This window comes from Porites lutea, chromosome 4, assembly GCF_958299795.1.
Source record: "Porites lutea chromosome 4, jaPorLute2.1, whole genome shotgun sequence".
In the NCBI taxonomy this organism is placed as follows: Eukaryota; Metazoa; Cnidaria; class Anthozoa; order Scleractinia; family Poritidae; genus Porites; species Porites lutea.
In genome coordinates, this window is record NC_133204.1 from 24,118,525 (window position 1) to 24,131,273 (window position 12,749).

Consider the following 12,749-nt stretch of genomic DNA (forward strand, 5'->3'; position numbering starts at 1 on the left):
TATAGGAGTGCTGGTTCGCCCCCAAACTCGAGAGGGAAAAACAAAAATGAGGAAAAGCCCTGTAAATGGCCGGCCTCTGCGTAAACAATAAATAAAACCTTCTCTGGAGGGACTGAAGGGAAATGGGGGGAATGGGGAGGTAGGGGATGGGAAAATGAGAGAGTCCTCCTGAGAAGGTCTGGTGGCCACCAGTTTTGTTATTTTTTATAATCGATTATTAGTTAAAGTTGATTGTCAATTCGTCGACTAACTGTTGTTGCTTTTTGGTAATCTTTGTCGAGGGTCGTGCAGGGGTATTCCCGTGATGCGTGATTGGCTGATTTTATTTTCCGTGAAACGTGAATTTAATAAATTATTCTTCGTGATCCGTGATCTGAAGGTTTTGCGTGACCCGTGAAGACCTTGAATTATTAACCGATATCCGTGATTTCACCACTCTGAGATGCGAGTGCTCCGGAAGACTTATTTTAAGACTGAAAATATCAAATGTGACAAGTAACAGACTTCGCTTTAATTGAAGTAATCCATTGTGCAAATTCACGTGCTTTACATGCCTATCATGGATCAGATGTCTATTCCTATGCCTATGGTCTCCTATGTCACTGGAGGTCAAAGGACAGTGATCCAAAACATCGAAACATCCGAGACATGGAGGGGACGAGTACGTATAGTACGATGAGGGTCGAATGTATTGTATTTTACGTTGACCCAAAGTCTGTCGGCTCGCTTAATTTTCTTGGAAAGGAACGAGTTCGCTTTCCAATTACAGATGAACATTCATCTTTGGCAGCGTTTACTAAAAAGTTCGCGGAATTTGCCGGATTAAAGGCAGAGGCTGAGAAACGTGGCCTCGGTTCCTGTGTTGAACTTAAATTTTGTCGTCTCGAAAAGGGAAAAGATGGCAGTAAGGCCTTTGCGATAAATACACAAGAGCAATGGGACGAGGAGAGGCCGCTACTATCAGGAAATACATCTTCATTACAAGGTAGAAATTTATTTACGGTACTTCTTATTAAAGGACATCAAGGACCGTTCTGAAAGACACGGGCCGACTTTTCTATAGGTTTTAACCTATAGAAAAATAAGTAATCAAAGTAAGTAATCAAAGTAAAATAAGTAATCAAGGTTAAAAGAAGAACAAGAGAATACGGCGACTATGTCAGGATGACGATGGTACTACAAAGTTAACTTAGAAATATTTCAAGACAAGTAAATTTTAAATACTTCAGGTAAAATACAGCTTCAAACACGGGCGATGCTATTTTACCTTAAAAGCAGCCTTTACTTAGCCTTTAACGATTTTGCTTTCTTCAAACACTCTTTCTACCGTAAGAGAAGGTTATTAAAACGAGTACCTTACTTGTTTATTTTCGTGATTCGGGAAAATGAAATTTTGATAGCCGTGATCCGTGATTCGCTGTTTTTTCTGTTCGTGAACCGTGCGAGAGACCCCCTGTACCACCCTCTTTTCAAGCACAGCGGCTTATAATCGAGCCTAACAAGACCTTGGCGCTCGCAAAAACCTGTCGAGTAGGTGTCTGTACCTTGGGCAGATTGTCATTTTAGTGTTAGCCTGTGTACACACCATCCCCCCACCCCCTCGAAGAAGGGGCCCCTTCTCTGATTTTTCCTGAGGGGAGGGGGTCTGTACACAGGCTATTTAGTGTCTGTGCCTTGGGCAGATTGTCATTTCAGTTCCGAATACCTACCAACCTCTACTCTCGCTAAAATAAGTTCATTCATTCATTGACTTTGCTACACTTAGACAAGTGACAGCTGGCTAAGTGCGACGTAATATCATTCATGCACTCTGCGGCCAACACATTTCCCTCCACACCCCTACTGGGACCACACTCTATCTTGACGATCTCGCGAAAAGAACAGCTTGATCATATGAAATAAGCCATTTTCCACAATTGATCTCTTCGGTGATTTCATTGATATAATTATATTTGAAACTGGCACCTGTTGCATTATAATTCAATCAGATTGAAACCAAAACAAGATCATCTTGGGAATACGGATGTTATACCCTAACAAAAACTAAAAACTGAGATAATCCCTTTTACGTGTATTCACTGAAAAAAGAAACTATTTTTCCCGTTTCATTCTACTACCGATAAACGCTTTAAAAATCTTTGAATGAAACTGAAATTTACAGCTAATTTGCCTTTCGCAAAGCTTTATATGGATTTTCTCTTGAAAAAATTTTTAAGATAGAAAAAATGTAACCTCAGCTATTTTTATGTTTGTTTCGTGAAGTTGTAATGTGTATACGTTTTGTGTGATGTAAATTTAGCTTAAATAATAAATTAAATAATAAAAAAATATATAGAAAAAGTGTGGGGCATTTTTTTTATCATAGTGCCGTGTACAAAGATCTAATAAGCAAAAAAGAGTGCTCATAAATTTTATTGTGCTGACAAAAGGACTTACCTTGCAAGTTAACTCTTATTTTTTATTATTATCAATAACTATCATTTGAAATAAGATGATAATATAATGGAATTGATCGATACAACGCTATTGTTTTCTAATCGACCGCCCCTCCTTAGGAATGCGTGACAGGCAACAGTAATTGAATTATTTTAAGCCACGCAAACATATATCATGATATATTATTCAGCTGCTTCTTCCTCGTTAAAAAAAAACAAACCTTAATTCTAAGTGATGGTTCGTGTTTTTCTGTGGAATGTAGAGTTATTTTTCCCCTTAGAAATGTGAAATGTAAGGATTATGTTTCATGTCAAGTCGTTGAAACGACGCATCGAAGGCTAATTTGCATTCGAAGAATGAAGTCACGTTCATCGTCGACAAGAAAAAACCCAAGAAAAAGCGATTGCTAAGTTTTCTCCACATGTTTTCGAAAGTCCAACATTTAAGGGGTCTATTGACAGTTAGTGATAACTAGAAACGTTATAGCTGTGGAAATTAGTCGACCAGATGCAGACCGTTACAATTCCAGCCTTGATTTCAAAATGGCGAATTTTGAAACATTAACAGAACTTTGTACAGCACGCAAAGAAGAGTGCCCACAAATTTTATTGCATTAAGAAGTAGACTGGTCTTATTACTTCTTTTTTATCATAGACTTGAGTCTGGGTCAGTTGCCACTTTTGCGAAATTACCGTTCAGCTCTACTTATGCAAATTACTTTTCCTTCTGAGCAAATTAAAGGTCATTTTAAAAAAATCATATCTCAGCCAACTTTCCACAGAATGCAACCATTTAACCTTGAAACTATTAACCAGAGTTAAAACTTCAGTGTGTAAAATAATCAGCTTATTCGACTTTGTAAGGTAGGTTTGCAAGAGCCCTAAAGTTTCACCAAAATCGCACCACTTCCGACGGGAAACTGGCTAGTTTTAGGTGACCTAGAAAACCTTTCTGTAAAGTAGAGAAAAAATTGAGTTGGTCCAAATAAACGTGATGTTTCTTCAGAGGAAAGAATAGTTATCTTCCACTGAAAAAATCAGGGGAATCCGCGATAGACCAAAATTTGCCTGATAATAATAATAATATTTATGCTTCAATCTACCCACAAAATGGCAAACCTTACTCAGAATGAAATATGTGCTGTGCTCTGTTCGAAAAGGCAATACAAACAATATGATGGAGAAAAAATGGCAATGTGAAATTCTGCACATCGCCGGTTTATTAAACTCTGAAAATCCAATACAAATACAACTGAGACATTCATTAAACATGTATTGCCGGCGAAGGTGAGGGCAATTAACCGCCTGAAAAATACAAACCATAGAACAAGGAAGAGGCAGGAATGGGGAGGAGGAGGGCTGAGGAAAAATTTTTGTGTGTCAACGAGATCAAGAACGCGACATCCATTATACGACGATCAATAAATACGACATTACCTAAAGACGCCATCTTGAATTCAAAATTCAAATCAGTACCCTCGATTCCATGTTCCTAGCCTCTTTCCACATTACTGTATTCAAAAACTACGTAAGGCTAAATTGTCGCATAAAATTTTATTTGAAGACAAATAATGCATTTATGCTTCAATCTACCCACAAAATGGCAAACCTTACTCAGAATGAAATATGTGCTGTGCTCTGTTCGAAAAGGCAATACAAACAACATGATGGAGAAAAAATGGCAATGTGAAATTCTGCACATCGCTGGTTTATTAAACTCTGAAAATCCAATACAAATACAACTGAAACATTCATTAAACATGTATTGCCGGCGAAGGTGAGGGCAATTAACCGCAAAAGACCTTGCAAAGCAAGGGCACGCCCCACCCAAGCACGAATTTCATTCTGGGTAAAGGTATTACATAATATTTAATATTACAAAATTGCATCCTGCATAATCTGTTCAGATCAAATCAATAGTGTGGTTCCAATGGTGTGCCGCCCCTGCAAGCAACAACATCACAACCTCTGACACATTCAGTTACGAAACAGATTCTAGAGAGGTTATTCTGATATACTTTTTGAAGGCATCAGATTTCCATCTACCCAAGTGCCTAATCTTGTCGTCGGAAACCCCTTTTTCAGCTGCATAAGTAGCAGCACCAATCCTAAAGCTGTGTCCTTTATATCTATTGGGATCCAAGTTGCATAGTCGAATAACTGAGCCAAGCATTTTACTAAACTCGCTTCTTAAAACTGGGGACCCATCGTGATTAATAAAAAGTGGGCCATGTGCTATACCACGAACAGAAGTATAATCCAAGAATGATTGAACAGGACATGCTTTAGGTTGTCTATTCAAAACTATAGAAAAAGGATTTTGATTGTAATTATGTTTATAGCTTGTGAATGTAATTATCAAGGAAACCACATTGCCATTCCCACTATGCTTTTTAGAAACTTGATCCAGTTGTAAAAGGTTACCATTGACACTGTCTCGCTTTGACACTGTGATTTCACCAATACGAAGAAATGCAAAAAATGCCATAGCACACATGGCCTTAAACATAAATAAATCATATTGAGAAACACAAAAAATATCTAAACCTTTCATGATGCGAACTAAAATGGGAAGGGTAATAGGCAACCTTGAGTCCAGTTTGTGACCAATCTTACCATACCCTTTAAGCATCTCAATAATGTAAAAAGTTTTGGTAGGATCCCGTAGACCCGCCAAGCGATGGAAATACCCAAGGGCAGAAACATAAGTATTTACTGTGGAGGAAGCATATCTACGATCAAATAAATGTGCAACAAACAATGCCAATGTGGCCGGCAACACTGGTAATGAAATGTGTGAGCTCTGTAAAACACTTATTTGAAATTCTTCATAAAGCTTCCATGCCCTACGGTACGTTGGTACTGAAGACTTCTGTAAACTAGCAGATAGAAGATCATGAACTATAGATGCCAGTTTGCCTGGAGTAGATGGGATGGGATTGCTGTTGGCATGGGATCCATGTAAGCTGGTGCTAGTTTCTTGAAACGTTCGATCTGCAAACGAGACAGTGCATCTGCAAGAGTGTTCTTAAAACCCGAAATATGCTTGGCTTTAAACAAAATATTGTGCCTCAAACAAACTAGCACAAGTTTACGAACAAAAATCATTAAAGAAGTATCTCTACAGGTAGACTTATTTATCACATGTACTAATGCCTCATTATCAGTAAAGAATGTAATACACCTGTCCCTAATATGGTCACCCCACAAAATTAAACTCAGAACAATTGGGTAAAATTCCAGAATTGCAATATTTTGACCCAACCATTCCTTAGGCCATTCGCCATAGCACCAGTGAGAACCAAATACAGCTCCAAAACCGTGCGCCCCTGCCGCATCAGTAAATAACTGTAGGCTCACGCTATTTTCCCATTTCTCATTAAGAAAAAATGATTTACCATTGTCTTGAAAAAACTGTTGCCAAGTAAACAAATCAGCCTTCACCTCCTTGGAAACACGAACAAAATGACCTGGTCTTTTGAGGCCAATTGTCAAGTCAATAAGCCGTCTTAAAAAGCAACGGCCCGGAACAACCACTGAACAAGCGAAATTTAGTACCCCGGTAAGCGACTGCAACTCTCTCAATGTTGCCTTCTTCTTTTTGATAAATTCCGCAATCAATTGTTTACATTTCAATAATTTATCTTCCGGTAAGCATGATTCACAACGGATAGTGTTTAGTTCCACACCTGCAAATGTCAAAATTGTAGATGGACCAAATGTTTTTTCAGGTGCCATGGGAATGCCTAAAAAATCTCATAATTCTAAGAAGAGTCTAAGACTTCTTGAACACTGACTTTCTGTTGTCTGAATGAGGAGAAAATCGTCTAGCAAGTGAATAAGGTTAGCTATACCAAGCTTATCCTGTGCAATCCACTCAATAGCTGTACTAAAAGTTTCAAAGGTTTTACAGGAGCTGGAGCATCCCATAGGCATGCATTTATCATAATAATATTGACCACTCCACTTTATGCCTAAAAGATGATAATCTTGAGGATTAATGGGTAAAATCCTGAAAGCATTTTTAATATCGGTTTTAGCCAAATAAGAACCGACACCTGACTGTTTTATCTTTTTAATAGCATGGTCAATATTAGCATATTGAACACTGGAATGTTCATGGGATATTCCATCATTTACTGATTTACCCATGGGATATGAAAGATGATGAATCAGACGAAATTCCCCTGGGGTTTTCTTTGGAACAATACCCAGGGGTGACACTCTGAAAACAGGAAAGGGTGGTGAATCAAATGGTCCAGCCAACCTATGGGCTTCCAGCTCCTTAGCTAACTTTTGATCAACTACTTGGGGCTGTTGTCGTGCAGATAACAAATTAGGAGATTCATAAGATCTACTTTGACCAACAGAAAAGAGATGAAATCCATACTTAAATCCATCAATTAAAAACATTCGCTTTTCAAAGTTGTACCCTTCTAGCAAAAACTCAAGTCGGTTTACCTTTACTGGTGTTGGGAGCGGTAGGATTGGCAGCAGCAGGTTTTCCAGTGAAGTTATGAAAATTATGGCAATTAATCATTTGATGAGTCTTTTGACATAATGGGCATGAATGCTTGAAATTACATCCAACACATTTTAAGCCTTTATGATACTTCCAGCAATAACCTTTGGGAACTCGAAAGCCTGACTTTGATTCACCCTCAAATCTCTTTATCTGTGAATAATTATTTCTGGATGGCTGCGATCTAATCCACAACTCCCAATGCACTGCTCCCCAAGAATATGCTTTGGGGTCCTTTTGTCGGAGATATCGAAAGTTCTCGTCATAATATCGCCAGTTATATCCTCTTGCTGCCAAATCCCTAATAATTTCACTATACTTCATTAAAAAGGGGGCTTCAACAGGATATCTCTGTGTGTAGACACCCACAAAGATTTGGTAAGCTGTGACCCACATTTCAATTGAATTGATATGTTTTGACTTTTGCTTTGGCTCCAGTATGATGCGTGGCTGGTCATTTGATGATGCCATGTCATTTGAAAGGCATAGATGGAAACTGTCATGGTCTTTCTTATTATTTAAGAGCAATCCAAAATCAACATATTCATGGGCCCATATTTTTCTTTTTAGCCTATCAGAGACTGACATGTCAATGGGGATGTCAGATGACACAAAAATATCTTTTGGCTTAGACATTAAACTGGTGCCTCCTGACAAGCTATCCAACACAGTCGCAATCGACCCCTGTACAGTTGCGGTTGCTGTGCTAGCCTGATCTGAGCTATTTAAAATTTCAGAAGTATTAACCTGAGAACCACTTAACTCATTGATGACTGGTTCAGCGACAACTGACCCCTGTAAAGCTGAGGCTGTTCCAGGCAATGAAACATTTCCAGTACCTGCATTATCATTGAATTGTGTATTTTGTAATTTTTGTAATACTGCATTTGTCACCCTCTCAATCAAGTCGTCAACGCCAGCATACGGAGGACTTGCTGGGCCTGGAAGCTGGTCTGCTTGTTCTCCATTCTCCTCCACCCGTCTACGGCGACTAGCTGGCTGTTGCTCCGACTCTTCCAAGATAGTAGTTTTTCTCTTAACTCTAGCTGATACCCGGCGAGACATCCTGAAACGTAAAATAACTCAACACCAGTATACATGTAAGCTAGTAACATATAGCAAGCTTTTCCATTGCTGATAAGGTCATTATGCCCAAAAAGAACCAATCCAGATTATAAATTTCAGCAAATGCCCAATGATACACGTAAAGTGAATGCCCATAGGTATGATATGAATAACAAAACAATATGCATCAACAACATTAATCAAGGAGTCTAATTATTAAATTTGCTCCATCTAAATGACTGAAGAAGATCTCAACATGATCAAGAACAACAACTTTGAGATAAACATGGCCTAACCGCCAATTTCACATCTATCCGAAATATATAGTATGTCTCTTTTTATAGTACCATAAAGGAAAACCTTCCAACAACCTTTGGTTGGAAAAAATTATATAGTACCAAACCTCTAGCTTGGACAAAAAACGATACACTTCACAGTACAAACCCAAAATTAAACAATGTAACAGGACATCATAACATGAACTTATACGTGAACTATGGCCAGGATGGCTTGGCAAACGACACATGTCGCCGGAACATATAAAATGCCTGTCCCTATAAATGCCATAAAAACATTCCAACAACCTCTGGTTGGACAAAAGCAAAAAGACCAAACCTGTAGCTTGGTCAAAAAACATGCATTATACAAAAACAGGACTTCACAACATGAACATGTACATGAACTCTGGCAGGGATGGCTTGGCAGACTACACATGTCGCCGAAACATAAAAATGCCTGTCCCTATAATGCCACAAAAACCTTCCAACAACCTCTGGTTGGACAAAAACAGAAAGACCAAAACCATACGTTGGTCACAAATCCATGCCGAAGCATGTCACAAAAACATAATTAAACAAGAACATTCCAACAACCTCTGGTTGGACAGAAGTGCAAAGACCAACAACGTTGATTGGTCAAAAATCCATGCACAGCATGGCTCAAACACATAATTAAATGACAAAACAGGACATAACAACACGAACAAACACCTAACAAGAATGGATTTTTTTTTTGTAACAACATACGTCAGTTTGTAATTTATGACTGAAAATGCAATCATAGTTTTATTCACATCGAAATGACCATAAGCTCACATTCGATTTGGGTTTTCAGCTAAAATTAATAATTGCTTTTATATCGATTTGGATAATATCGATATTGCCAACAACATAAACCCTACAAAATGAAGCGGACGATTGGCAACACAATGTATTTGCCCCGAGCATTATTCACTCAAACTTATTCAAAATGTTCACAGCCTTTAGAATTGCACCTCGGTAACTTCTATAAAGTAAATACTGGCCACGAGGATTTAAGTGAACTCCGTCCTCCAACAGGAAATCATGGCTTGGAGAGTCCAAAATCTTGTGTCGCCATACAAACACTCTGGGGCGGTCGACGACGACACTTAAATAACGATTTAACACGTCTACCTTCGTATTAAACATTGGCTCAGCTCGCTTAATCACCAGACAAACTCCAACTACCCTAACAGAAAAATGGTTCAACAACAACTCGACTAATTCGTCAATCTGAGAACCAACCGTTTCTGGTGGTTCATTACAAAGGTCATTGGTACCTATTTCTAATATTACAACATCTGGTGCAAAGCGGGAGACATTCGCGACGTCAAATTGCTTAATTTTCTTAACCGTCCTTCCGCCAATACCAAATAAACGGACCTTAACACTTTTGAGGTCGAAGTTACTTTTGGCACGATCGTCAAAATGATTCTCCAAGTCACCACTGAGGCGTCGAACGAAAGAATGACCAAGTATCATTACTTTCGGGACACACAAAGCCATTTTGGACTGAAAGAAATAATTAATTGAAAGGTCAGATCGCTCGTATGTACAAAAAACCGAAACGATGCGGCACCAGCCAGAAATGTTGTTGAAAATGGTTAAAAGTCATTAAAGGCCAATTGGAAGGTGAAAATGAGTTGCAAGTTACGGCCATCACAGGGCGCCCACACAATCTGTTTGTGTAGCCGATTGTTATTTTATAGTAAATGTACTGGATTTACCGTTTGCTTCACCTATAGCGATATTTCGCTAACTTTGTATATAAATCAATGATAAATAAACGTTGAATTACCTTACCTGTGGTGCATAGTCGTCCTTTTGCCTCAAAAGCGGTTTTTTGAGCGATTTTGAATGAATTTGAGTTCGCCGTTGACTGTTCCATATAATAGAAGGACAAGGGAGGAATCCTTGTTTTGAAAGGGTTCCAGCGCCGGAGCGATTTTTCCCCCCAAAATCGCATCGCTCCGCTTTCAAACTTCGCAGCATAAGGGTCAAAAGATTCACGATTCTTCTCGTACCTCCCAATCGAAAATCCATCCAAACGGTCCGGAGCTAGCCCTCGAAGAAAATCAAAATCCCACAGTATTCGAGCGACTGGAATGCGTAGCAAGATTCATACGTGCCGGCCAGAAACCGTCCCGCTGATTGCCTCTTTTTGATTGGATGTCGTTAAACAACAAACGCTTACCAAGTCTTCTTCATCAGTTATTATTTAACCATTTGTTTAACGACATCCAATAAAAAAAAGGCAATCAGCGGGACGGTTTGTGGCTGGCACGTATGAATCTTGCTACGCATTCCAGTCGCTCAAATACTGTGGGATTTTGATTTTCTTCGAGGGCTAGCTCCGGGCTGTTTGGATGGATGTTCGATTGGAAGGTACGAGAAGAATCGTGAATCTTTTGACCCTTATGCTGCGAAGTTTGAAAGCGGAGCGATGCGATTTTGGGGGGAGAAATCGCTTCGGCGCTGGAACCCTTTCAAAACAAGGATTCCTCCCTTGTCCTTCTATTATATGGAACAGTCAACGGCGAACTCAAATTCATTCAAAATCGCTCAAAAAACCGCTTTTGAGGCAAAAGGACGACTATACACCACAGGTAAGGTAATTCAACGTTTATTTATCATTGATCTATATACAAAGTTAGCGAAATATCGCTATAGGTGAAGCAAACGGTAAATCCAGTACATTTACTATAAAATAACAATCGGCTACACAAACAGATTGTGTGGGCGCCCTGTGAATAAACTATGAACCAGACAAAATGAACAACTAAATTATCACAATAAAGAGAGAGAAGACTCACCCGTTCTGACACTGAGGAAAAATTTTTGTGTGTCAACGAGATCAAGAACGCGACATCCATTATATGACGATCAATAAATACGACATTACCTAAAGACGCCATCTTGAATTCAAAATTCAAATCAGTACCCTCGATTCCATGTTCCTAGCCTCTTTCCACATTACTGTATTCATAAACTACGTAAGGCTAAATTGTCGCATAAAATTTTATTTGAAGACAAATAATGCATATAGATTTAGCCAGGGCTAAAAGCGAAGCTCCCGTTAATAAATTCATAATTTAAATCAAACAATAAACTTGTAATCCACAGATCAGGGCATATTCATGTGACTTTTGAGGCAAAGGCTAAGTGATTTTAGAGAAAAATAATTTGACAGTCCAAGAGTAGAACAAATTTTACATCGAGTTAATAGTCGTATTTGTACACCCAAAAATAGCAATCATGTTCGATCACAGTAGATTAGGCCTGGAAAGTGTATTGTATTTGCATTAGCTGTTGCATCATAATGTGTCATTCACCAGTCTCTCCAACATTGCTCCGTTTGAGAGACTATGGATAATTGGACAACTCCGAAATATGAATATGAAGGAACGGTGAAGAAGACCATTTTCCCGAAACTTTGTGTACACATTAAGGACAACAACAACTCGCCACATGGTAAGTTTCATCGATTTTTATTTCCATTTTCTAGCAAGTTTCCAGACCTAAACTTCGCCCGATATGTTCGTGACACTAACAGTGAGCCTGGGTTACCTGTGATCAAGGCACGCGCTTCCTTTGCACAATAAATTATAGTATTGACCACATTATAAAACGTTTTCGTGAAGAGAATTCCATAATGACGGGACTTTTCAGTTAGAAAAATCTGGTCCCATGTGATATGCAGGGTAATAATTATGGGCTTTTAGTGAAAACCATAAAAAATTCCTAAAATCACCCTTTCGGCCAGCCTTTCTCACTTTTGACAGGCACCAAATTTGCAGTGCGATTAATAGAGTTATCATTTACGCTTCAACATGATAGAGAATTTGTTACGTTTAGGTTTTATTTCCCTTTATTTATAAAACTGTTTATGGTTCTTTAAAAGCGAGTGATAATTTACGCACGGCGTTTTGAGTACTCCTGCATGCGATGTTTATGTTCGACTGGAAACAACCGGTGCAGCGATAAAAATTGCGAGAGGGACTACTAACAATCAATAAAATAAATATAATTTGGTGAAACATGTACAGAGACAATAATTTTCATTCACGAAGACAAGTATTGAGAGTAAAGTGTCTCTGAAAATCATGAGCCAGGTAAGCATAAGCTTATTTATGTTTTAAGCCGGCTTCCCGGTGTTTGCGCTTTTACAAGATGAACTTGTGGCGAGAAAATCGCTCAGAGCTTTCTGTTTACAGCCAAAATCATAACTAAATATTCTTCGGAACCTTTTCTTCGAATTTGCGGTCAAAAAATGTCTAAAGGCTTTTTAAACCTGATACTATTGTAGGTTAGATCATTGCTCGTGTATAAACTTAAAACGCATAAACCATACGCTTGACTTCAGGAAACCGAAAAAAAAAACACATCAAAGACAATAATTGCTCAGGCTTACCAGTCGAGATGCTGCTT

The 12,749-nt window shown here is 38.6% G+C and overlaps 4 protein-coding genes across 4 annotated transcripts; all 4 read right to left on the reverse strand.

Annotated features, from left to right (window-relative positions):
- Window positions 1-3,517: 3,517 nt before the first annotated feature.
- On the reverse strand, window positions 3,518-6,173 carry LOC140933010 (uncharacterized). Its single transcript, XM_073382515.1, has one exon. It carries the CDS (start codon window positions 6,171-6,173, stop codon window positions 5,337-5,339), a length of 837 nt encoding a protein of 278 aa, XP_073238616.1. The 3' UTR covers window positions 3,518-5,336.
- LOC140934422 (uncharacterized) lies at window positions 4,417-4,923 on the reverse strand. The gene has a single exon (XM_073384050.1). It carries the CDS (start codon window positions 4,921-4,923, stop codon window positions 4,417-4,419), a length of 507 nt encoding a protein of 168 aa, XP_073240151.1.
- An 18-nt stretch (window positions 6,174-6,191) lies between the features above and the next one.
- Window positions 6,192-6,848, reverse strand: LOC140934423 (uncharacterized). Its single transcript, XM_073384051.1, has one exon. It carries the CDS (start codon window positions 6,846-6,848, stop codon window positions 6,192-6,194), a length of 657 nt encoding a protein of 218 aa, XP_073240152.1.
- Window positions 6,849-9,251: 2,403 nt separating this feature from the next.
- Window positions 9,252-9,827, reverse strand: LOC140934425 (uncharacterized). Its single transcript, XM_073384052.1, has one exon. The coding sequence runs from the start codon at window positions 9,825-9,827 to the stop codon at window positions 9,252-9,254; it is 576 nt and encodes a 191-aa protein (XP_073240153.1).
- Window positions 9,828-12,749: the final 2,922 nt, after the last annotated feature.

Coding starts and splice junctions, on each gene's coding strand:
- LOC140934423 (XM_073384051.1), bottom strand. CDS start 6,848: ATGTTTTTAATTGATGGATTTAAGTATGGATTTCATCTCTTTTCTGTT.
- LOC140934422 (XM_073384050.1), bottom strand. CDS start 4,923: ATGGCATTTTTTGCATTTCTTCGTATTGGTGAAATCACAGTGTCAAAG.
- LOC140934425 (XM_073384052.1), bottom strand. CDS start 9,827: ATGGCTTTGTGTGTCCCGAAAGTAATGATACTTGGTCATTCTTTCGTT.
- LOC140933010 (XM_073382515.1), bottom strand. CDS start 6,173: ATGGCACCTGAAAAAACATTTGGTCCATCTACAATTTTGACATTTGCA.